At 34.8% G+C, this 27,835-nt stretch overlaps 1 protein-coding gene across 1 annotated transcript; it reads right to left on the reverse strand.

Moving 5' to 3' along the window:
• Positions 1–217: 217 nt before the first annotated feature.
• LOC136985271 (GTP-binding protein 10) lies at positions 218–27,796 on the reverse strand. The gene is made up of 9 exons (XM_067282519.1): positions 27,723–27,796; positions 19,803–20,002; positions 16,591–16,682; positions 12,104–12,248; positions 10,366–10,439; positions 6,905–6,957; positions 2,570–2,764; positions 2,122–2,245; positions 218–469 (listed from the first exon to the last, which is right to left on the reverse strand). The coding sequence occupies exons 1-9, from the start codon at positions 27,759–27,761 to the stop codon at positions 252–254; spliced, it is 1,140 nt and encodes a 379-aa protein (XP_067138620.1). The 5' UTR covers positions 27,762–27,796; the 3' UTR covers positions 218–251.
• Between the last annotated feature and the right edge of the window lie 39 nt (positions 27,797–27,835).

Raw genomic sequence — 27,835 nt, forward strand, 5'->3', positions numbered from 1 at the left:
TACTCGAAGGCGATTGAATCGCTTCAAAATAGCGCTAAGTTGTAAGCATTAATCTAAGTATCTTAATAAAGCCCCTATACCAACCGACCTGTATCTTTAAATTTTATCGTCGTCGGAGATACGTCGCCATTAATCGATGTTTAATTCTCGGATACGATAACGTGGTTTCGAACGCGAAACGATGTTTTCCTTGGCACAGTTCGGTATGAAGTACAGATTGAATTTAGAATCGATTTTAATATTTACAATATTCAGACGAGTTTCAACGCTAGAGTTTCCTCTTTGTACGGGTCCGAAGGGTCTCTTCTGTCCGATTCTCGTTCTTTCTCCAAATGAAAGTCCAAGAGAGTCCTAATTCTCTGTTTCAGTTTCTCCACATTGTAAGCCTTGGTGGCGGAAATCGGGACGACGTCGTCGAATTCCACCATTTTGGAGGGTCGAATTTCTCGGGGAAAATCTTCGGCGCACTCTGAAATTGTCAAAATTTTCTGTCTTCAAATTAAAATTTAACTTTGTTTCTATATAATTTAACGAAATGGAAGGTTAAAATACTTTCGAATTTTCTAATCCCGTAAAGAGACATTAAAATGTTAAATGCATTCTGAAATGGTGCCCGCCTGCCACCAATGCCGACGATTTGTACGTCCCCGAAGGGGCGGCTGGGCGGCGAGAGATGGTAACGCGCACGTCTGGGTCAATCCCCAAAAATTTCTGGAGATTTTTCGACTCGCCCAGATTCGTTTCCGGGTCCCAGAGAGTGGTAGGACGCCTTAAATGCTCGGCCTATATTATGTCTTACGCTATCATGTTATCCTTCTACTTTCCCGGCTGTTATGTATGCGTAACAAGGAAAAGTATTGAAATCGTGTCAAATTTGACCCTCTCAATTTTTTTTTGCAAACCTTCTGAACACCAAAATGTCAAAAATTTGCCTGGATGTGAGTGTGTGTTTGCGTTTAATATCTTGGGATGGGGTAACGATTAGGAAATGAAATTTGATGCAGTAACTTGTATGTAATGGACACCGATGCTATTAAATTTTGAAGGTTAAAGGTTGAAGGGGTAGTGTGGCATATCTCCAGAGAGATAGAACTTAATAAAGATTTTATTCATTATTAGCATTTACAATTTTTTATAAAACTCCTCGCTACCCTCAAAATTAAGCTTTTTGCCATTTCATAATGATTAATAATATCAAAAGTTTTTAGCACGGCACACAATTTTATTTATGATAAATAATATAAATGTTGTTATTAAAATAGTCTCACAACTGCCTAAAAAGTTGCGCATTTCATTGCTACATTTTTTTTCTTAGACAATACACTTGTCAAAACAATTAAGAAGAGTGAGAGATGTTGCGTAGAAAATCATTTACCACCAACAATTCTAAATGTCGGATGTTACTTTTACATAAGATGTAGTAAAATATACAGTAATACTGTACGAGTACCCCTCCAGGAAGGGGGCTATCGACGAATGGGCGCCCTTCTCCAGTTTGCGGGTAGGGGCTCTAGCTTTATCCGCCACCGGTCGCAAAGACCCGTAAGCAAAGTCGCCAACTTCGACCGGTGGTGGATACAGTAATATGTGAAAAAATTTGCATTTTAGGAAAAATTGTCATATTTTCATTTATTGCACTAGTTGCAATATGGCTGATCGACATATGCACATCAACACTACCGGAATGTATGACATTTTTGAGTATTGTGTCGATTATGTTGTGTTGTACGATCTTTGTGAATGGCCAAAATAGCCACGTGTGTTTGTGGCATAGAATTGATGAAGTTGCGGACCAGATGTTGGAAAAGTTTTTGCTACTCCACCACGAGACGGTCACATGCTCCCCTTTTGACAACAATGGAGGCAAAAGTGTTGTAAATTGGAAAATGACATAAAAATTTAAATATCGCTGCTAGTAAATGAGACATTCCAACTGTTTGGTATAATCTGAGTAAAATTTACGTATTACTTCTAATGCTTCTTTTCGTCAAATTCTGATCCAATTGGTACGTAAACCCAAAAACACGACTTTAAAGGTGGCAATTTCTTACAATTTTGTAAAAATGGAATTAAACGGGAACACTTAGAATAATTTTTGAATAAAGATGCATTAAATTTTACCTTCAAAATGTTTTAATTTTTCCAAAAGAAAGGCAAATTCTTTTTCAGAATTTTCCGTATCCATTTTATTCACAACTAAAATTGCCGGTTTGTCTGTCAGTTCTTCTTTGTACAGCTCCAGTTCCTAAGGATCGGAAATAGTCGAAATAAGAGAATTGAAAAAAAAAAAACTCAAAACATAAAAGAAATCTTAGTTAATGTTACCTATGGTTGCCAAGATGGTGGCTCATCTCTGATTCAAGGAAACAGAAAAAAGAAAACAGTGGGGACACATGTTCTAACCTAACCTATTCCAATAAATTACCATAATTATTACCTACCAAATTATTAGAATAGGTTAGAACGTGCATCCCACCGTTCTCTTTCTTCCGTTTCCTCGAACCAGAGACGAGCCACCATTTTGGCACCATAGGTAACATTAACCGAAATCTTTGTATATTTAACTTACTTTGTTCAGCAGCATTACCGTTTCTAAGGCATTTCTGTAGGGATAATCGTACTTGTTGGAAGTCAGTCGAAATCCGGCCACGTCGACCACGAACAGAAGCAATTTCGTCCTAATAACGTGTTTCAAAAAATGATGACCCATGCCAAAATTGTCGTGCGCACCTTCTATTAATCCCGGCAAGTCTGCTAATAATATCTGAAAAATATTTTCCGAGATTACAAACATTATTATTAAAAACCTACATAATAGTAAAAAAATTGTCAGTAAATTATAGTAGAAACTAAATATTCTGCAACTCATTTAGCATTTTTTTTTGGCATGATTCTCCAAGCACACGGTGGTGACAATCGTCCAACTACAATTGTGAAGTCCCAAAAACGGGTTAACATTAATTATTTACATTAGAAGATTGTTAAAATGAATGTAGAAAATCGTCCATTGTTAAAAGGGACAAAAACTGATCAAAGATCGGATTTGACGCGTTAGTCATTTGAAACCGCGACGCATGAAAAAAAAGGAGAAAGATGTCGAAAGACAAAAAGGCCTAATGTAAAATAAAACGCAATAATTGTAATGAGTAATGATTGTAGACGAATGTCCTCCAGTATAGATGGACCTTTGACAAGTCGCTCGTATATGAAATTTAGATCATTAAAATTAGGAAAAAGGGAAAAGTTAATTATGAAAAGGAACATCACATCGAAGCATTAAATTTCAAAAATCTCTCAGACTAGACAACAATGGGGAAAATATGAGCGCAAGTTTCAAAGTTCCATCAATTCTTTCCAACCTGAGTAAACGGAGGGTGTCAAGTAGATTTGTCGAGGTGGTTCTTTCTCGTGACTCGAACAGGGGTCGTTTTTCGCTTGGAAACAACCGAAGGGACCAATTGAGAAGAGAGAAAGGAAGGACGTGGAGCCAATCAACATGAACAATACGAAAAAGAGAGATTGAAGTAATCGCCGAATTGGAAGGACAAGAGACTTTTCCGAGAGGTTTCAAGGGAAGACAAGAGGTGTTCAAAGGTGTCCATCGAAAGGTCCGCCGACGCCAACCGACGAGTCGCTGCCCCGGGGCCTTCTATCGAGCGACGATAGGAAACACATCGACACAAAAATGTTCGAACGTTCACCTTTGTAACGATCTGTGCATAGTGTGAGTTGTTTTATATTTAAATAAACGGGTTTCTTTGTGAGACACTTATTGTCTGTGTCATCCTCCCTCACACCCACACACGAACGACCCTAGACCATCCTGTCGCGGGATTAACGATCCCCCCCTAAAGGTCGGCGAACTTACACAATCCAGTTTATCGGCTAATTGAAAACTGTACATTATTTCCACAGCAGTTGATTAATGCCACTGTGATCAATGTTCGGCAACTCGTCGGTTCTAATACCAACGTGAATTTTGACAACTTTCTTGATTATTCGTACACAGATGTTGAAGCAAGCATATGCATAATTCACCAACTGGGACAGCTTTAGTGTCAGAAAAATTATTCATGCCAAATGCAAGGTTTGGTGCCATGCCGGTGGAAAAGTTTGGACTGTCTAAAACTGGTAGAACAGTCATGTTAATTGACATAAAGAATAAAGGAAAACTATATTTTGAGATCATGAAGTGTTGATACTAGACACTGGACAATAAGTGGATGTGAAAAAGTCCAGTGTCTAGTATCAACACTTCATGGTGTCTCAAAATATAATTTAAAGAAGGACACAGTTTCAATATAGAGAAACTGTGTCCTCCTTTTCTATACCAACCAGCAAATGCTTAAACTACTGGAGTATATTGAATCTCATGTCACTGCAATTCTAACTCACATGATGTCAGATATATATTTTGAATAATTAATGTTATTTTATATCATGGCAAGATTCATTGCTTCAAGTGGATGGCAATATTGAAAACCATAAAGTTTCTCTTACTGCTAAAATTATACAGAACTTGCACGATCATCATCTCATGTGGCCAAATCGTCATCATTTTACTTCCTGCACCATATTTGTGCTATGCTCGTGGAGGTGTATATAGTTTGGCTTGCGCCCGAACGTTTATCATGTGTAGACAACGACAAAACGAATTTTACTTTCCTGGCTCTGTTATACAAAACAGAGGGAAACTATGGGAGCATTTTTACATTTTTTGACTCGGGACCTTGAAACGTGTATTTGGAGTGGGCATGCTTTTGTTCACCCAATTTCAAGCTTAATAATTCCCATGACTTTTGTTGAAAATTTCTGAAATTTTGCAGGGAGGTTTGTATATTAGGAAAATCGATGTTATTAAATTTTGGTAGTTAAAGATCAAGGATCTGGATTGTGGATCACGTCTTGAGTAGGGTAGGACTTAATGTAGAATTTACTCATTATCGACATTTACAATTTTTACAAAATTTATCTCTACTCTCAAAATTAAGCCTTTTGCCATTTTATAACAACTAAAAATATCAAGTTTTCTATAAGAAAATCTCATAAATAATGGCACCACACACAAATTTATTTTTTAATTAAGATCTCATAACAACTGGGAATGTTACATAACTTGTTGCTTTAACAACTCTTACTAGTCAAGATGTATTACAGAAGTAAAATTTAATGTATGTTGGAGTTGATCCATACAGAAATGACGAATTTATTCTTAGAGAATTGTAGTTCATGACTGAAAATAGAATATAGTAACACCTTATTTTAATAACCCAATTTTAACTCTTAACCACACAAAAACATATAAATCACATATTGGTCAATTTTGTAGCAAGTGGTTGGGTTGATCCAAAGATTTTGGTAGAGTTCTTCGAAACATACCTTTCCTAACAAGGGATATTTATGTACAGTAGAGCGTCGTTAATTGGAATGTCGGTAATTGAAATGGCCGGAAATTGGAACGATTTTCAGTCGGACTGTGTTGTGCTGAATCGAACGTTTTTGATACTAGATTTACTTCTAAAGTATAATTTTCATGTTTTTTATATTCTTCGATATATTTATTTTGTTTGTACAAAATAAAGAAATAATTTTTAACGATACGATAGCCTCGATTATTATTATAAAAATTTTCGTTAGGCTTAAAATCGACGAAAATTCAACACGAAGCGACACGCAACGGAGAAAAATTCAACAGGATGCGATACGCAACGGAGAAAAATTTGAACATCGGACAGGTTAATATATTTTTTTGTACAAAGTCGGAAATTGGAACAAATGACTAATTGGAACAACCCCAGTCCCCAATTGACACCAATTTTCGACGCTCTACTGTACATTAAAACAAAACTATAAGACTTGATCATCGTATCATTAAACCGAGTAAAAATGTATGTTTTATGATAGTTTTATTGACCATTGCATAGCATCACTTCTAAGTGTTGTGTGATAATTTTTTTTTGTAACTGTCAAATTTGTTTTATTCTGTTTTGAAATTTATTTACACCATATCTCTTTATTAGGTGAGTTTACGCTCAAAATTTACACTTTTCCCTATTTATAGTTTGGTTACTCAGTCATGTATCAGGTAAAATTAAAACAGAATGGAAACATCGCAAACATGGCTTCGAGTAAGATTCATTTTTTGTAATATGGAGGTTATTCTTTTACGGGACATATCAAAACAAAAAATAATAGAAAACTTTCTCGCTTGCTATAAAGTTTGCAGTTTGTTATTTGTTACTGTTGGGATAAATGCAGGGTGTGACAGTGGAGTAAAATGAAAAAGCAACTGCTCGGTTAGAACACAGAGTTTAATCTGACACGTAAGCTGTATATACTACACATACAAAAAAAGCCGAGGGAGATAATGTACGAAGTACAAGAATGTAGTTATATAAACAAAAGTCTAGACATCGTCGACATCATCTGGAATGTCCCTAGGAGAGTGTCATAATACTCTCATCAACAATTACTTTTTTACTTATTTTATTGGCAATATTACTTGCTATTTTTTTCAATTGCAACTTTAATCATTTTCAAAATAAATGGCTCGTAAATAAGCTTTTTGTTATTTTATAATAATTAGTAATAAAAAAATTTTTTAAATAAAATTTCCACACATAATTTTAAAGTTTGGTTGAGAAAGTTACATAACTCAGTGCTGGATTTTTCTGTATTGCCTTATGAATAGTTATTATAATAAATATTGGATCAATTACTAACAAAATTAAAGCTTCATACTTAGATTTTGGTACTAAACATATATAATAATGTAAGCAAAGAAAATGTTATTTATATATGAACAAAAAATGTGCCATCAAACTTCTAACAGAATATAGTTGAGATGAAGTGTATTGGACAGACACATTTAGAAAAAACAAAATATTTAATGGTGCACATTTACCTGTCTGTTGTCTTCGTACTCCATCATTCCGACATTAGGCTTTATTGTCGTAACTAAAACAAAAATTTCTACTTGAATAGTTTCATAAAATTGAAATATTAAAATTACAAAATATATAAATAATTTCTTTTTATTGTAATGAAATTAAAAATGCAAAAGACAATTTCTAAATTTAGTCCCAATTCAACTCCTTGTATTTTCTATTTTCTATAAAATTATTAAAGCCTACAGCACTTATTGTATTATCTCATTTATTCTAATAAACCGTGCACTGTCTACGAAACTTTACAGCTTGAAATTGTACTGTTTATAAGAGGGCACTTACTATTACAATGCAATCATTATTTCTATTTTTTGAGATTTCGGTGTGACTTTTATTTAGTAACTTTTTCACTTTATTATTATTTGAATGATAATGCAAAACTGAACACATTCGTGTGTTATTTAAACGTAAGATGAGAGTGGCAACACTGAATAGAATGCGCAATTTTTCAGTTTACAATAAGTCTTATCTTCCTCCAATATACGTGTACTTACTACTACAAGGCACCGTCTATAACTTTTTTTGTCCTGCAGATGTGCTATTTATTACAATAAATACAGTTATGTTCCAACGGGGAAGTTTTGTTCAACTAAAGTTTCCATCCTCTTAAAAAATAAATGTCAGTTTTACTAGTAACGTTAAAATTTTTTAAGTAATTATTTATTAATTAAAAATTCTTCCAAGAAATCCAGGCAAAATCCATTTTTAATGGGGCTAAATCGCAAAATTAGACAGATGATGTCGTTTTACACACAGCTGTGCTTAGGCAGAAAACTTCAATACAGATTCAAACTTCAAAGAGGAATTCAATTCAATGCATTTCCTATGTAAAGTCTACAAAGAGTAATTTGAGATAGGAAAGTTGACTCTCCTAAACATTAATTACAAACAATCAACTACATAAACGGACATGAAAATTACACAGTTGATAGTAAACATCTAAACAAAGCGAAAGATATTAAAATTTTGAATCTAACGTGTCTCACTTTACGCACACAGGGAAAATAAAAAGCTATTATAAGAGCCACATGCAGGTGATACAGTATTTAGTATGTTTATAAGTCATAAGAATCCAAAATCAAAACTGAAACTCTCATTTGCCAGGCTGAAGGATATCTGTTAACAACCACAGGGAAAGAAGTTGATCTTCCTGAAACAAAAATAAACAGTCCTCCCCTAACTCTACCAGGAGATAAAAAGCGTTTTACAGTAATTTCATTACAGTATTCACTGTGTAGCTTTCACATCAGAAGGACATAGCTGCGGGACACAACATTCATGAAAGAAAGAGGGTTCAAAGATGCCAGGAAGACAATTTGGATGAAGCCGTTTATGAACGGTTTTGTGATGTAATGGCAAGAAACACTCCACTTTCTGGAAGTATGTTCAAGGAATGTGCTGACCAAAAAATTGAAGAGGTGGGCGCAGACTTGAAAGCTTCAAATGGATGAGTTTATCGTTTTCAAAAATGTCATCAAACTGTTTCTTTGATGTCAAGCATCTGCAGATTTAAAAGAAGCCAAAACTGGGAGGAGAGTGTTAAGCCTGTGATGGAAAATATCTGCCAAGGGGCATCTTTAATTGTGGTGAAACATGGCAGTTTTTTAATTGCTTACCAAATCAAACCCTCACATTTAAAGGTCAAAAGTGTTGATATAGGAAAAAGTACAAAGTGCAAGTAACAGTTTTGCTTGCTTGCAATGTTGAGGGACACGATAAGCTCACTATTTGTTATTGATTGGTATGTGAAACCTCAGTGTTTTGTCAATGGAATTTCTCATTCCACGTGAATATGCTTCCAGTAAAAACACTTGGATGACTTAGTTGTTTCACGAATAGTTGCTTCGACTGGACTGAAGAATGGTGGCACAAAAGAGGAAAACTGTTCTCCTCATGGATAGATGTACTGCTCACAATCAAAGAGCAATCATTCTGGAGTCCATATGGGTACTTTTTTGGCCACCAAATTCAACTGCTGTGCTGCAGTAATTGCATCAAGGAATAATTCTCTCTTTTAACTCCACTCCTCAGCAGCATTTAGTGTGCTGCTGCTTAAGAGAAATTAAGCATAAGAATGTTCAAATTGATGCTGCAAGAAAATAAGGGGTTTTAGATTCACTTAGAAACATTGCTTCTTCCTGAAAAGCCATGACGCCTGATGTAACTGAAAACTACCTCTGTAGAAGTGGTCTCACTCATCAAGAACTGACGGTGGTTGCAGACGATACAGCTCTTGAATACCCTGAATGGGAAGAATTCTCCTGTGAAGACACGCAAGGAAATTTCAAAGACTTTGTCAAATCGGATAATGGACAAGAAACTTACGCCTCTCTTAATGAAATTTGTCAAGATCCTTGTCAAAAAGAAAAAGAGAAACTAGTGTCCATCCCGAGCGAAACACTTTCTGCAATAGTGCTTTAATTGCTTGCAAGGATGAACATCAAAGCATTTTTGAAGCATTTGATATGCTAAGCAACTTTGTTCAGGACTACTATCAACCCCAGATGCAATCAAAAATTAACAGCTATTTTAAGAAAGTGTATATTATACTGCATTAAGTTTTACAGTATTATCATTTATGTTGTAAGAAAAATATAATTTAAAAAATAGTAAATTCCTGCTCATTTACAGTACATTTTTTAATTGATAATGATAATTTATTGCATAAAACTCAGAAAACACATCAATCGGCTTTATCGGTTCCCTTTATTAACAAAAATATACAAAAACATGTTTTCGATTTAATTTTAATGAGATGGCAGCGACATCACATGATCTTGAGAAACATAGTTGTCTTGGATTCTGACTTAGTTTACATTTCGTTTCTTCTACCACACCAGACAATTTCCTCAAATCAGTGGTAGGGTGTTGAGAGATGATACTTTGGTGTCATATATCGACGCCCATTGAAGTAATGAAGAAACCAAAATTCTTTGGGACCAAAATTCCACTTCAAATTGATACAAAAGTGGGTTCAAACTAAACAAAGAAAAACATCAGAAATTGCCATTAAGGCAGCCGAAAAATTGCAAGTGCATCAAACTAAATGGGGTTTCGAATTAAGGGAGTTTGAAGCGGGGATGACTGTATAATGTAATCTAAATAAGCTTGTCTTCTGTCTCTTCCTCCCTCTAATAATCATACACTTGTCTTTGATAAAAAAAAAAAAGGTTAAGATGTGTATCAATTTGTCAATCTTATAAAAATTGGTATTAGTCATTGTGGCATTGTATAATAGATATCTAGCTACAGTATATTAAGGGAGTTCATACAACATGTCCTATATTTGTTATATATATGTCATACAAAACATCATTTGTTTGTATTTCCTACTTGTAATCATAGAGTAATTATTAGTAATAATTAAAAACTGTAATGAAATTATTACAGTAATTCTAAAAATATATAAAATACTTACAGGGGTAACTTGCAATTTTTGGTGATGCTCTGGATAATGCTTTTAATAGGGTAGACTTTCCAGCATTGGGAAATCTGAAAGATCCAACATTTGAAAAATAAATAATTTATGTTACACTGCACAAATGCAAATTATATAATTTATGTAATTGTTCTAGCTGCATTCTTAAACAATTTAATGTGCCCCAAAATTAAATAATACAATAGGATTTGCTTACTCTAATCACATTGGGACTAACTTTTACTGACAACAATTAGGAAGATAATTAAATAACACCACAATTGGTAGAAATTTTGTTTCTTTATCAAGCTCCCACATTAAAAGAATATGTTAAAACAATTAAAAAATACATAAGATTTATTAATTACAATGATTACTTAATATTAATTTATCCACTTGTTTGTCTGCGACAGTTTCTAACAGTTGCAACAACTAGGGTATAATTGAGAGATAAAAACATCAGCGATTAAAACAACCCACACTGTGAACAAACACCGATCGGAACAATTATCGCTTAAATATTTACGGCACTGTTTAAGACCAATGACGACCGTATGTGTCGAGACAGACGGTGTGAAAAGACAATTTAAAAATGCCTATTTGGTTTCTTTGAAGAAAGCCACACTCCAACTATATTATACAGTAGACCCCCTATAACACGGGTTCATATAACACGGATTCGTATAACACGGCAAAAAAATTGCGATCGTGTTTGTATAACACACTAAAAGAGACTCGTATAACATGGTAAAATGTCATCGCCGACTCGTGTCGCGACAGAATTGGTCAAATCTGGACCAATAGCAGATATTGTACAAACCGTCGAGTTTAAACGAGCACTGGACCTACTAAAAAACATTTATTATTCAACGGCCATAAAAATTATATTTTTATTAATGTCTCCAAAGTTTGGCAAATTTTTCACAGAAAAATAACTTATTGGTAAACACGCTCCAGCCGTTCGACGAGCCGCTCCGCGACGAAAACAAGCTTACGCAATGGCATCGTCGAACGGTGCACACTCGGTAAGTAATCCTACAATTTTTTGTTTACAGCATAGTTTATATGGATTATTCCCAATAATTTATACATGATTTGGAAATGTCGAGTCAAATTAGTCTAGAATCGATTAATTTTATGGAAGAAAACCTTTCAAACGGCCGTAGCCCCTAAACTGCACATGTGCCAGGCTGTGATTGGCTCGTGTATTTAAGTGACTCGTACAACACGGTTTCATATAACACGGAACGTATCTACCGTGTTATAGGGGGGTCTACTGTATTCTTTTTATTCTGGAAAATGCATTTCGGGCATCTTTTTGCCTCTCTTTAAACAGAATTAATTCATGCCAAATCATGCCAAAGTATTTGATTAATTAATGTATTTAAAATAAAAAGACGAGCTTAATTTATAAATTTTCAGTAGCCGATTTAAGTCTTCTTTGAATTTTAAATTAAGTATTATAAACAAAAAATGTGAATTTCGTTATTATTCATATAATTATTTATGTAAAGCATGTAAATTTAAATACGAACTACAACTTTAAGCTAAATAATAAACTGATATGAAATTTTAAAATAAGTTTTATATCATCGTTTATTGTTACAATATAAAAACTTGCATGAATTTAATACAATGATTTAAAGTAAAATAAGATTGTAAATACTATTGAATTTTAAGTTTTAAAATAATTACGAATACTTTTAAATTTTGAAAATGATAGAAAATAAAAACAAACCCGACGAATCCTACGTCGGCGATAAGTTTCAAATCCAAAGTAATGCTGATGGCCTGACCTTTTTGTCCAAAATACCCATTTTCTTTCGAACCGCCACAACCTCCCTTGGCTATCAGAAGAGTGTCGTCGGGATTATTCAGATCACCTAAGGGATAAGGACTTGCTTTAATTTAAAAAAAAAAAAAAAATCTGTTACATTATCTTATTGAAAAATAATCACCAAAACGCCACATAATCAACTATCTAATAATGAATTGCTTTAATGGAATAATCATTATATAAAAATACTTACAAGCACTTTCAGGCTGACTCTCATATTCAGGTAACTTAATTCAAATATTAAGAGAGTAATAACTTAAAAAAAAAAACAAAGACGACTATTTTTACAACGTAAATTAGCTCAAACTAAAGCCCTGGGCCACTCCCAGTCCGAGCACACGTTAATCTGACCCGTGAACATATTTGATACGTATTTTATAAATGACAGAAAGGGCTACTTTTAGTATACATAGAATATAAAAAATTTTTGTGGCTTGCTTAAGATTGTAAGATTAATGAGCTAAGGTAATAGCGAGGTTGGGCCAAAGTTTTAAACGCAAAAACGTGTAAGTCGAACGTTCAGTGCCGCTTTCCCGTAAGCCTAGAAGTTTGACGGTGGCATTTGGAAAGTCGGTGGAATCGTGCTTGACGTTCCAAACGCCATTGTCAAACTTCTAGGCTTACGGGAAAGCGGCGACGAACGTCCGACGTACACATTTTCGCGTTTAAAACTTCGGCCTCGACCTCGCTAATACAACAAATGCAAGATCTGTCGAGAGGAATTGTTTCCTGGGAGGACTTTTTACGCAAATGTAAGTTCTATGCTGGGTTTTTCCACATATCTAACACCTTTTTAGGTATTATGTGGAAAAACCCAAAAAACTGGAGACCCATTAGTCAGGTACGAACTGGTTCGGTGAAGAAAACCACTAAACCAGTGTTTAGTGGTTTATCCATTTGGTCACTGGTGAGTGTGGTCTTCCTGCCTATGATTTATACACAATTTGGCTCACCAATCAATAAGTTTGAGCATGAGTGGATTAAATAATAACATTTAATGCTTCTGTATCTTTAATACATAAAACTATAAATATATGTAAAAATTGAAAATGCATACAAATAAATATTTGGCTTTGAAAAATTATTCCATGTCTGCTTATTTTCAAATTTACTGGTAAAAAATATCAAATTATCAGTTGAAATAGCATCTCTTAACTGATTACCAGTAATGCAATCCCTAGTTTCAAATGTCTATCATACATCCATACACTTCTTGCCATCTTGACATTTTGTTTTTCATTAAATAAAACGTGCTCAGCAAAAATTATATAAACAAAATCTAACACCTTATCTTCGCTGAGAAAGTTTAATTTTAAACAAACGTTTTCGGCCTATTCTATAGGCCATCCTCAGGCTAAACAAATCGAATAGAACCGTTCCATAAGAACGAATACAAATATTTAAACTTAAAAATTAACAACGGATTAAAAGATACATAATAAACTAATATCGTATAAAAATTAAAAAACAAAATAAAAACAAAATAAAAATCAAAAATAAACTCAGAAAAAACTTCTAAACACAATCATAGAACCATAAAATAAACATGTAAATTAAGAGTTCCTTGCAGAGTTTTTAACCATATACTTCCAGGCCGATGGAAGGCCCTCGGCGTCCCTCGCATTTATACACGCCCCTTCTAGTTTGCTCTTGTAAATCTCTATCTTCTCAGCGGTCCTTGCCAACGTTGGGGAGCTCACGGGTTTTATAATGTCCGCTTCATCCCATTTAACTATCGAGCTTTCGGTCTGAGCCATTTGGGATAGTACCGTGGCGTTGGAGCTTTTTCTGATGTTATACTTGTGCTCCTTGAGTCTTACACTCAAACTCCTTGTCGTAACGCCGATATAATCTTTCTTAATTCCCTCGCAATCAAATGATCCGTATCATTATAAGATGGCAGCATTCCGGGCTCTAATCCGAAGGGCCTTTCTATATTGTGACAACGTTATGGACAGAGCAAAGGAAATTAACAGAATTCTACAGGTAGCCGAAACCTTAGGATACAGGAAAAGCACAATAACAGGAATGGTTAAAAGGTACGAGAAGAACGTGGCAAGAGGCTCTAGACAACGTCCCGCTAAGATCACTAAATTCACTTATAACAGATATGCCAAAAGCATTATGAAAGAAATTGTGAACCGCAATGAGACATCAATAATTCTGAAAAGAGCCCCGAACCTTTATAAGATTTTAAGGAATGACAAGGATAGCATTAGGAAGGAAGAAAAAGCAGCTGTGTATAGGATACCGTACGAGAACGCACAGCTGGGAATTAAGAAAGATTATATCGGCGTTACGACAAGGAGTTTGAGTGTAAGACTCAAGGAGCACAAGTATAACATCAGAAAAAGCTCCAACGCCACGGTACTATCCCAAATGGCTCAGACCGAAAGCTCGATAGTTAAATGGGATGAAGCGGACATTATAAAACCCGTGAGCTCCCCAACGTTGGCAAGGACCGCTGAGAAGATAGAGATTTACAAGAGCAAACTAGAAGGGGCGTGTATAAATGCGAGGGACGCCGAGGGCCTTCCATCGGCCTGGAAGTATATGGTTAAAAACTCTGCAAGGAACTCTTAATTTACATGTTTATTTTATGGTTCTATGATTGTGTTTAGAAGTTTTTTCTGAGTTTATTTTTGATTTTTATTTTGTTTTTATTTTGTTTTTTTAATTTTTATACGATATTAGTTTATTATGTATCTTTTAATCCGTTGTTAATTTTTAAATTTAAATATTTGTATTAATCCGTTGTTAATTTTTAAGTTTAAATATTTGTATTCGTTCTTATGGAACGGTTCTATTCGATTTGTTTAGCCTGAGGATGGCCTATAGAATAGGCCGAAAACGTTTGTTTAAAATTAAACTTTCTCAGCGAAGATAAGGTGTTAGATTTTGTTTATATTTTGTTTTTTCCCCAAAATTTTCCAAAACTGCAAGGAGGTGATACCTTTTGTTCTAACTTTACACCTCTTGAAATATGGCTCTTCTTTTATTAATGAAGAATGGAAAATGGCACTATTTCGGTATTCAGAAAAGAAACTTTTGTACCCACTTATATCAACCTGAAGTCTAAGGATTCCATTTTCTACAAACAAGTAGCAATTGTATTCTTCATTAATAGGGCTTTGGATCTATGATCAAGACAGGAAACCGTAGAGAAAAACTTAGATTCACTAAGCAAATTGGCAACAAAACTAGAATGAATAAACGAATTATCTTTAGAAGGAACTCCAACATTTACCAGATACTAAGAAATGTTGGTTAATTCTATTAAAGCAAAGTCGGTGCTAGACCGGGAGTTAGCTTAGAAAACATTAAAATTAATTGACCGAACTAACTAAAACAGTATTGAAAGGTAGACTTTGCGAACACACGAAAAGCATTGCTAAAGAAAAAGCCAATGTAACATTATCTCAAGAAGTGTAAAATAATAAAGTTAATATCTTTTGGAGCAAAAAATATTACCTCATTATTAAGCAATTTTGAAAAAGCTTGGTGAAAAGAGAATGTCAAGATGGCAAAAAACATATAGACATACAACAGAAACACCGAACGCAGTGTAATGGTCAGCACACAACAATCAACTGTCATATTTGAACTAAACTTAATGTCCAAAAGATAATCAGAAATTTGGACACACGAGGCAACTTAGATAGTAACATAAGCATAGAATGTGATTTCTCTGTTGATTCTAAATAGAAGAATTCATACGTAAAAGGTGACAAAGCAGTAATCACCAAAAGAAAGATATAGATTCTGCAGCTACAAGACAATGAGGGATCTTGTGAGAAATAGGAGAGAATGGTGTATCTTTATATATCAGAGACATAACCTCTAAAATGACAGAAAAGACTGACGGAAGAAGAAAACCAATTAACACAATCTTACCATATGCAAATGTTCTATTAGATAACGGCAACCATCGATTATAAGGATTATTATGTTTAATTGTTTATATTCAAAATAGAATGTTTTTGTTAATTCAAATGATCAAATGATGTACATGTACACTGGCAAGAGAGCCTCCCTAATATATTTTGTAAGTGTAGATGTATAGATGTTTATTTTTGCTGCCGTGATAGATCTAGAGTTAGTTTGAAGCGGCACCAAGAAATCTCTCCAAAGGGATGGTGTGCGTAAGAAGGTCCTTGCTGCTTAATGATGCACAAAAAAAAAGATTCAAATGCTGCATCTCATCAAATTCTCATCTTTTTGACATTTGATTTGTTCATTTATTTGAATTTTTAAGAAATAATTTATATATCCACTGATAAAAGAATGCAAGAAGAAAATTAAAAATTACTAATACAATTATAATTAAAATAAATGTATTAAGTTAGAATAAAGGGATATTTTAATCTAATTTTACTTAATGATTTTACCTATCACTCTTTTTTTCTGATCGATAACAGTTATTCCCGTCGGAACGTCGACGATCAAATCTTTTCCCGGTCCTCCCAGAATTCTGTATTTTCTAAAATTTACAACAATAACCTTATATTTAATTTATATCTTCGGTTTGTTTAAAATTTAATAATTACTATTGATAAAAGTTTAAAAAAATAGTGTAACTTAAGCTTAAAAAAGAATTACTTAAACACTACTTGTGAAAAAACACACAGCAGAACTCATTAAATCTGAAAAAATTAAAAAGGTTCTGCTAAAGTTTCTATAAAAATAGGAGAAACAAAAATAAAATAACTTTTACAAGAAGGAAACTTGTGGACTTTAACAACTCTGATGCACATCTATTTACTATTAAAGTCCCAGATTTCAAAATACATTTTTGAATACCGTATTTTCCGGCATATAAGATGACCCCCGACTTTTGAGAAGATTTTCCTGGGTTAAAAAGTCGTCTCGTACGCCGGAAAATACAGTAATATGCAATGGTTTGAGATGATATGCAGGTTAAAAGTGTTTTGCAGAAAGTCCAAATTGTCTTGCATTAACCATTTAAATGCTAACAGTAAAACTGTAGCAGAAAGCTGCTGCAGTTTTACTGTTATCATTTCAATTTCATTTTACTGTTTTTGCACTTTGCAGTTTACTGTTAGCATTTTGGCTTCAAACCAAAATAAACAAGTTAACACACTGTGTTAAGTAAGCAGTTGAGCCTCTCTTAGGCTACAGAATCCTCTCCAGACAGGCTCCAGAGGCTACAGAATCCTCTGCTAGACTGTTTGGATAGGCCAAAACATGTAAAGAAAGACAACAAATCAAAGAAAGCTAGGTCATTCTATGTAGAATGAAAAATACACCATGTTCTCGAAGATTTCTTAAAAGAATTCCGGTACTATCTCTTGCAAAATAGAGATAATCTTCAAGTAAAATGTAAAAGAAATATGTTATCCCATTTTATATCTTAGATACATTGATGACATCTTAATAGCTTGTGAATATTCCTTTGAAGATTCCTCATTCCCTATTGAGAAAGAACAAGACAGAAAAATTGCATTCTTGGAACTAACCTTACATAGAACCACCACTCATCTAGTTTACTTTGTACACCACAAGTTCAATTCAGCTCCTTGTATTATACCAGCATCTTCCTTCCAGCCTCTCACGCACTAATACGGGACGATTTGCAAATAGTAGCTACCGCCGTATGCAATAATGGGTATACAATTTTCAAATTTAAATTTATCGACAACCTAATCTGCAATTCTCTCTTCCTGCCCATCACCCTACAGTCATACAACAAAAACAAGAAACTAATATTTGCAAAATTTTCTATCCCATACATAGGATCTGTAACTTTATAAATAGTTTGCCCATACTTCCATTCTCAAGGGATGTTTAGACTGCAGAACATTATTTATCTAGCAGTCATTATACATATCTTGACCCACTTGCGTCAAAATTTATCCACTATTTATGTTTGATTGTAAGATTGTATATTGTCATATGTGTGTAAACGAAACTGTCAAACACTATGTATACTGTAAGCACATAACAAAGCAAATTATATATGCTCATTAGCACTTCACTCGACCTCACGATTTGTTAAAAACCTTGTCCATCTTGGTTTGTTTTGATGCTGTTTTTCTGCCTATTGAATACAACTGCTCGATATTAGCAATGTCGTGTACAGTACAACCCGTTCATTTATGCCAAAACTCATTAGAAAGATCTTCACAATTTGGAAAGACTCAATGGCCTCACTAAATTTCAGTACTGTACTTGGACCAGTATCAAAATTTTCTCTAGGTGTTTCCTCCTCGATCGTATCGGCCCGCCGAGTCTCTCTGTATAATTATTCAATTGTACATAATTCCAGATGTAACAAGTACATCAATGAACTCTACAAATTCCTGGAAACACCACCACATTCTTGTAATAGGACCAGTTTTCTCCAATTCACTTTCGTTTTGATTTGCCATTGTATAAGCACTGTAACATCTTTATTATTAATTGATATCAATGAATTAACTGTTCTTTTGTGCTTTTATTTACAGATCTGTCATAAATCCAAAATAATTATAGCTTTCATTGTCTTTTATAACCCTTACAGAGTATATTCCTACCTCGACAGCCTAGTAGTTCTATCGTTTTCATTTCCGAGAATATTCGTAATCGATAGAATTCTTCTTACACCTAACTTGTACCTACTTCTCTTGCGTATTTTGCTGCTACTGCTGCCACTGATTTGCCTGTGACCATAACAATTTCTTTGTGTGTTTTTTCCATCTTTTTATTCATTGCTCCATTTCTAATGCCTTTGATCACTCCTTTTGGAAATCCGTGCTCTTGCACTAACCTTTTGATCTTCTAAATTTCCGCATTTCTATCCTTATCTCTTGTCGAGTGTGATATTGTTTTCTTAACCTGCGTTCTATCGCTGCTAATTTGTGTTGCATTATGTCATTTGGTTGCCAGTATGAGTCTATGGCGGCAGTTTTGTGGAACCCTTTTGTGTACAAACATGCACTATGTTTGTATATAGTTACGTCAAGAAAATCAGTGATATGGATACTACTGTCTGTTAACTTAAGAGCTATTGTTTATCTGTTCTATAAATTCCTGCACTATGGAATCAGTTGTCTAATGTTAATTTCAAACTAAAGAGAACTTTGTGATATATTATTAGTTGAAACTCAAGTGGATAGATAAATCGCAGCCAAAAATGTTTTTTTTTGTTATAAATAAAAGATTTGGTCTCCTTAAGAAGTGGTTGTTCAAATATTGAAACAATAAGAGCACTATTTTTATAGTGTGCTTATTGTTATAGATATGCTGATACAATAACTTTCCAATAATGAGATATATTAATTTAAACACATGCAAACGTACATGAAAGACGTCGGCCATATGCAAGGCGTTTAGTCGGCGAAAAAGAGGGTAAGAGAAAGGGGGAAGGAGGAGGGAGAGGAGATAGACAGTAGAGAAAGGCAGGATCCCTCTGAATGGTGTACATATGGTTACTGTACCCTCTACGTTTGATGTTGGAGTGCAGTTTCTAGGCTGCAAGGCCAGTCCCCCCGAATGTAGATGTTATGTAGATCAAATCACTTAAAATATCCTAAAAACTACACAATATGGAGAAAATAAAAATACACACACACGCATAATATGAATTCAAATGCATACGTACTTACTATGTTCACCTGGACCAGCAACGTATCTTTTATTCGGTTGCTTTTGTACAACGTCCTTTAACGTCAGCTCGCTTGCCGCTTTCACATACACGTCGCCACCCTTTCCTCCAATTCCACCATATTTTGGCAGTCCATTTCCTCCGCTTCCTCCTTTGGCATAAACGTATATACTATCTAGAAAGGTCTTGCGCCTTTTCTGAAAAGTAATTTAATTCAGTCAATAAAATTTTTAAACAGTAAATAAAATTTATCAACATTCAATCTGTTTAAAAACAATTCAGAATTTAAATTTAATGATTTATTCTTTGTAGTCTCAATATTTTAAAAAATTGAATATTTGAATTAATAACATGAGCTAAATTTAGTCTGTGAAAACCAAATTTGTAGTATCAAGCCATAATTTACATATCTCAACCAAGAAAAAAAAAAACACTACAATTTTATTATTCTTATTAGGTTAATGTTATTTTAGGTGCCAAGATGGTGGCTCATCTCTGATTCCAGCAAGCAAACAGTGGAACGCACGTTCTAACCTAACCTAACCTAACCTATTCTAATAATTTGGTTGCTAATAATTATGGTAATTTATTAGATAGGTTAGGTTAGGTTAGAACGTGCGTCCCACTGTTTCCTTGCTGGAATCAGAGACGAGCCGCCATCTTGGCACCTAAGGTAACATTAACCAATTATTATAACTGATATACAAAGGGTGAGTCATAAGTTTTGTGCTTTTGTAATGACAACACAAATTGATCAGTTATGACTCAAACATGTTTCTGTATCATAATCTGAATATTGTTTGGTTAGTAATCTATTGTACGAGGTGAGTCCGATATTAAAGGTACAGACCAAAATTACACTAATGTTTATAAATAAAGAAAATATTTAATACATTCCACAAAAACTACATACTTTTGTTTATTTCTTGACATAATTGCCTTAAACGTCGAGACATTTATCCCGGCGTGACACTAGTTTGAACATCACTTCACGATATTGTTGCTTGTCAAGTTGCTTGAAGTAGTCCAGAACAGTGTCTTCAAATTCCTCCTAATCTGCAAAGCATTTCTTTGCCAAAAATTTCTTTAAAGGTCTGAATAAATGAAAATCCAAAGGGGCTAAATCCCTGGACTTTGCAAATATTGTTCATGCCCACGATTAGCCTTTCTTGTGCAACAATACATTGCAGATATGGACTGTGAACTGGTGAACGAAGGATACGTGAACAAATTACAAGCACGGGTCACACGCTTTACAAGAACACCTCTAGCCAAGGAGCTGAAATTAAAAGGGGCAGTGGCGGCTTTACCGGACACCCCTAGGTTATTCACCGTTGCAGAAATACATAAGCCCACTTCCCTTAGACCCAATCTTGATAAGGCTAGGTCTCCGACAAGGATCCTGGAAAACGCGGTCCACATTGCATTGGGCCATCTGAGGGGTTATGATCTAATTGTCAGGAACCCCACCAAAATGATAAATCTATTGCGGCAGGCACAGTTAATGATGGGGCCCACGTTACAGTGTTTGACTTTGTATCGTTATACCTCTTGATAAGGTTACAACTGTGCTTCTGCACACTGAGGGATCTCTTATTGACTAAATGCAAAATGCCAACTAATTGCAAACAGGTCTTAGAGCTAGCACATCTCATGTGTTACAATTCTGTTTTCCAATTTAACAACAGGACCTATTTACAAAAACGAGGGGTACCCACGGGCAGCCCACTGTCTGGCAACTTATGCGAGATGGTACTACGTCGGTTAAAAAAAGTGTCATACATGATTACATGTCCAATATAATTATGTATAGGAGATATGTGGATGATGTATTTGTCTTATGGAAAACAGAGACGAATGTTAGTGACTTTTTAAGTTGCATGAATGAATAACCCTCAAGCTGGATCAGTTATCTATCACCAATGCCCACTTCTTGGACATCAACATCTGGCTCAATGGTGGAGTGATTGAAACCGGTGTATATTATAAACCCAGCTACATTCCATGATTTATACCGACAAGCTCAGCTGACCCTTACGCTTATAAAATCACAGCTTTCTGTGCTTTGGTTAGGAGGGCTTATACATACTGTTCCAATTGAGAAACATGGTAAATGAACTACAACATCTAGAGCACATTGCAATTGGACATGGACACAAGAAAGAACTAATATGTGGATTGGCATGTGTATCATGTGCCTATTCCAGGCCACATGATACACAGGGCACCCAAAGGGCTCACAACAGAGATTAGAATCGGAACCTTGGAATCAGATGCAATACAGCTGAGTACAACCAACAACTTCATGCCTTGTATAAAGAAACTGCAGCCAAAACAGGCACCAAATTGGTCTACAAAAGGTCCCCCTCTGTATATATATTATTGTGTAATGCGAAAAACAAATCTGATGATCTCAGGGCTCCTGGTGTGTATAGTGTTCTGATGAGGGACAACAGGTTTAGACATGACTTGGTATACGTCAACTTCACCAAACATTCCATCCAACAGAGAGTCTGTGAGCACAAATACAACATAGACCATTCACAATACACCACTGCCCTATCCGCCCGTGCCACCAACCCAGAAGTTCATGCGGACCTGTCCAACACCAGGCTGATAAAAAGCGCCTTTCACACGGATCACATCAGGACCCTCGAAGCCCTTGAAATATATAAGATCAGCCTGGCAGGTAGATATATCAACTTTAAGGATGGCAATGCATTATCGTACACCTGGCACTACATATAAGTCACTGACGCTCCGTGAGTGTGTATTATTTACGTTTATACCAGTCCCACAGGCTTGCACGGGACACCCTATGAATTTATACATAGATGGCACGCTTTAGCAACTGTCGAATACGGTCAATAACCATATTCCAATTTTATTTTAAAATTTAACATTTGAAATTGTTCAATACCAGGCATTCTAAGTTTGGAATTCCTTCTCAATTTAACTTGAAGCAGACCTCAAGTGAGGCCAAAAATGTTCCATTTCACAGATTTTAAACGTTACCGGACATAAAGGTTCATCGAGAGTGTTCATTAACACCGGTAATCATGTTGGAGGGTATTGTTATTTTTTTTTTTAAAGAAGAATAAAAAATGTTGCTTTATTGCATTTTCATTGGCAGAATTTAAGGTACTCATCGATAAAACATTTGAGCATTTGAAATCTATTCATTTTTAGATGTATACAAAATTTTAAATACTAATGATTTTATAAATATTTCAATTGTTAAGCATTGTTAAGCTGCAATTTGAAAAAATGGTAGACCTATAAATTCCCACTGTCTATCTTTCCTTAATCTTGAAAACAGAGTTAGGTATGTGAAAGACAAGACCAGATATGGAAACCTTATGGGCAAGAGGACCCAATTAACTAACTTCTGATGAAAACCGGAAGTGATGTTATCTCAATTCAAAAATTTCCCCTCCGAAAGGTGTTAGATAGATGACTGGAACGACTCTATCGTTAAAGGAAAAGTATGACACATGAAGGCAAGCCACTACTAATTTGAGGTGGAGAGCATATATTTTAAATTAAATAAATTAAAAAATATGATTAAAAATTGCAGCCTGGCATTGTGAAAATGTCACAATAAGTAATTGCTCATTTTCGTTAATTTTATATTATTTAACATCCATAACATAGCAATTAGAATTCACCAAGATAATTCGAGGTCAATTAAAATCAGTTAACAACATGCTAACGGACATGAAATAACTTTGCAACAACTAAAATGATTTAAAATAACTATATTTTTTGTCCTACTTTTCACTTACAAAAAATAAAAAGAAAATAAAAATTCCATATAAATGCAAAAACACTGGCCACGTTTCTTTATGTAGCGAGAGTGTAGCGAAATGATGTCACAAGCAGTGTTGGCCAATTAGAAACTAGTTTCAGTGTGTTCGCTGTAAAGCGCTTCTTGAGCGCTGCATAAAGAAACGTGGCCACTTTCTCTGAAGAAAAAAATGTAATGCCTGTTTTAACAAGCACAAAAATCAACTGAATTGTCTAATGATTTGCACAATTCTCATTTATTTTCATTATACACGCACTTCAAAAATAATAATAATATATAATAATGTATGTTTGGTATAAGTTATTCAACAGATATTTGCATTACATAAAATACAAAATTTAAAAATTGGTAATTTATACAAAATTGATATAGTTAATTGAGATTTGAGGGTTGGATGCCATGCCGATCTTCTTTTGCGTTTAAGGCATGCATTGTCATCACGTGCACCTTAATTCAAATTCTTTACTTTTGTTAATTTGCTAACAAAATTTAAATTTTTCCTTAGATTTCATCATTAAAAATAACAAAATTATCATTTGTTTTCGAAGAATTAAAATACTTTAAGGCAGATTCTCCTCATCAAAAAGTAATCTTAATTGACTGTTCTAAAAATATAACATTATTTACATAAAAACATTTGTTTTGGATGTTTATTTTGAACTGTTTGTATAAAATGTGATACCAAAATAGAATTTTTAATATCTGATGTATAATTAATGATGTATTATTACTTATCCAGCTGCAATTTTCGAACTGCAGACCTATACGTTCCCACTGCCGTACGTCCGTTCTTCGTTAATCTCGAGAACGTAGCCGGACAGACGAAAATCGAGACCGGATACGGACGGCTTATTTTTAGATTAAAATACAATTAAAAGTTGCAGTCCAATGTCGTAACAACATCACAATAATTGCCCAATCTTTTGATAGTCCGACACGTAACGTCTTTGGAGTTTTTAATATATTTTAATACTCGACCACCGACGTTCTCGGAACTATAAGTACTACGTGTCCGTAAAGATCCGGTAACACTTTTAATCAAATTAGTTAAAATATGTGTTACATATTACATGTATTTCTACATGATACTGTGAAATTAGCATACAAATATATCAATTTATTTAATTATAATAAATTTAAATATCGATCGATACGAAACGTTCGACATCTGATTATCATTTCATAGTCAAAACCATCCATATAAAACGGTATTAGTGAACAATATTTCAATCATCAGTTGTTATTTTTAGTAGAGTACTTATCTACCCATCAATTTATTAAATAAAAATCACCTTTAAGGTAATTATTAAAATTGTTTTTAATCAGTGTGAGTGACTTTGTTCAATTACATCAAATAAAAGAATACATTTAAAAATGGAATGCAATATTTGAATTAAATTAGAAATTTAAAATAACAAACAATGCGACTTGATTTATTAAGTATCAAAATCAAACGGTACAGGATTACACTTTCATAGATATCGGAAAAGTGTACGGAAGACATGGCGAATTTGTTACAACAATTGCCGGCCATAGACGTCGCGGCCAACACCGACAATACCATAAATCAAGACTGCTGACTGGCACACGTCGGACGCACAAACCTGCAAATTGCCACTGGCTGGAAAACGATACACGGTAGCCATGCATGACTTGAACACGATGATAACCCCGTCGCTTTTCATTACGATATAAATAAAAACTTTTCTGGGAATTAAAGCTTTATGTCAAATAATAGTTTTTGGGGTGCTTTGAGAGCCCGTGGAAATTTGGGGCCCAGAGGTGTACGCTTGTATGGTATCCCCATGAGATATAGTTACAACGGTAAATTAGTATTTTTCTCCGGGTGTACTATAGATTGCATCCTATGGAATTTCGGGACTTTGAATATACAGTAGAGAGTCGTTAATCCGAATCAATTGGGGACTGGGGTTGTTCAGATTAGTGATTTGTTCGGATTACTGATTATGTACGAAAAAATATATTAACCTCTCCGATGTTCAAATTTTTCTCCGTTGCGTGTCGCTTCGTGTTTAATTTTCGTCGCTTTTAAGTCTAACGAAAATTTTTATAATAATAATCGAGGTTATCGCATTGTTAAAAATTAATTCTTCATTTTGTACAAACAAAATAAATATATTGAAAAATATAAAAACATGAAAATTATACTTTAGAAGTAAATCTAGTATCAAAAACGTTTGATTCAACACGACACAGTCTGACTGAAAATCATTCCGATTACCGGCCATTCCGATTACTGAAGTTCAGATTAACGACTCTCTACTGTATATTTGAATTCAGGGGACCGAGACGAGTTCAACAATACCCTACTTTTGGACCAGAGGAAAAAAAAACGAAAGTTATGATATTTACAATTTCTTGCCTTTCACAATGCATTCTATGCCATTTTAGTTTTCCAGTAGCAACGTTCAACTGTTTGTGCTCCTGATGGACCTCCCAGAGGGGGGCCGCCGACAGGCCACTGAGTGTTTAACATCACTAGTTATTGATTCACATTAGTTCTTGAACAAAAGAAAGAAAAGGAAGCGACGTTCAACTGTTCGTGCAATTTCTTGCCTTTCACAGTGCTTTTTTTTAATGTGGTTTGCAGACTTTACCACAAGATGACGGTACTAGCAACTACAGTGTCGTCTGCATGATAGCATTGAAAAACTATGATAACTTAAAAAGTATGATATGTTTTTTATTTTTCACCTCTGGTCCAAAAGTAGGGTATCATTGAACTCATCTCGGTCCCGAGTTCAAGTATATACTCAAAGTCCCGAAATTCCATAGGGTACAATCTATAGTATCTCCTTTTTCCCTTTAAGTCACTAATTACCAACACATCAATAGTAATCTCTGAATTTTGTACAAATGAAGATTTTATGTAATTAAAATTTGGGTTAATGTTACTCTATGGTTCCAAGATGGCGGCTCGTCTCTGATTCCAGCAAATAGAAGAAAACAGTGGGGGTATACTATAGATTACTCCCTATGGAATTTCGTGTGTTTGGGTATATATCTGAACTCGGGGACTGAGACGAGTTCAACGATACTCTACTTTTAAACCGGAGACGAAAAACAAAAAAGTTATCATACTTTTTTCCGGCAATCGCGCGATGATAGGGAGTTGCGTCGCTCTCCGCTAAGTCGGCCTCGCTATCGCAATCGGGAGTCCCGTCGTTTGCCGTTAAAATTGCCTTTAGTAGACGTTTCCCCCTTTTTTTACTTTGTTCAAGAACTACCGCGAATCGATCACTAGTTTAGCACATGGCGGCGTGTGGTGGCACCCATACGAGAGGTCAGTCGGGCCGCCATGTTCGCTGCCATAAGTAACATTAACCGAAATGGCGATCGCGTGATGATCGGAAGTCGCGTCACTCTCTCCGCTCTCGTATCGCGTGTTTAACGCTCCGGGAGATGACCGTAGTCCAACGTCACGGTTTGCAGACTTTACCGCAAGATGGCAATACTAGCAACTACGGTGCCGTCTGCATGAGAGCATTAAAAAAGTATGGTAACTTAAAAAGTGTGATAACTTTTTTATTTTTTTTGTCTCCGGTCCAAAAATAGGGTACCGTTAAACTCGTCTCGGTCCCCTGAGTTCAAATATATAATCAAAGTCCTGAAATTCCATAGGGAGTAATCTATAGTACACCCAACAGTGAGGATGCACGTTCTAACCTAACCTAACCTATTCTAATAAATTACCATAATTATTACCAACAAAATTATCAGAATATGTTAGGTTAGGTTAGAACGTGCATCCCCACTGTTTCCTTGCTGGAATCAGACGATCCGCCATCTTGGAACCATAGGTAACATTAACCAAAATTTGATTTAAACTGAAAAAATTCTGGCTTCTATTAAATTTTATCAAATAATTCATTCATTGGTAGAAGTTACTTTTAGGTCATTCGCTTACATGATTATATTTTGACGAAGTACTAAAGGTAATTTCTACCAATTCAAAACTTTTAACACACGATTTTCCGTACGGGTCGAGTCTTTGGCTATTTCGTAATTTTGCCATCCTCTTCCCTTATAAAAATATTAGCGATACGTAGCAATAAAGTGTGGTACCGTATTCACTCGATAATACTCACTTTGAAGGACTGAAACACACTCAAACCGACACGAACCATCTTCGGCCTAAATCATTTGTAAACACGAGTCGACCACGTGTGTGTCGTGTTGCCAACTCCGACATACGAAAAAT

Source organism: Centruroides vittatus, unplaced genomic scaffold (assembly GCF_030686945.1).
Source record: "Centruroides vittatus isolate TY-2023 unplaced genomic scaffold, ASM3068694v2 contig_957, whole genome shotgun sequence".
NCBI lineage: Eukaryota > Metazoa > Arthropoda > Arachnida > Scorpiones > Buthidae > Centruroides > Centruroides vittatus.

Bases quoted from the DNA above. Each gene is read 5' to 3' on its own strand.
- LOC136985271 (XM_067282519.1), bottom strand. From the start codon at position 27,761: ATGGTTCGTGTCGGTTTGAGTGTGTTTCAGTCCTTCAAA. The intron at 20,003-27,722 runs GTGAGTATTATC...ATTACTTTTCAG, and splicing joins GTGTGTTTCAGTCCTTCAAA to AAAAGGCGCAAGACCTTTCT. The intron at 470-2,121 runs GTAAAATTTAAT...TGACAATTTCAG, and splicing joins AAAATTAAAACATTTTGAAG to AGTGCGCCGAAGATTTTCCC.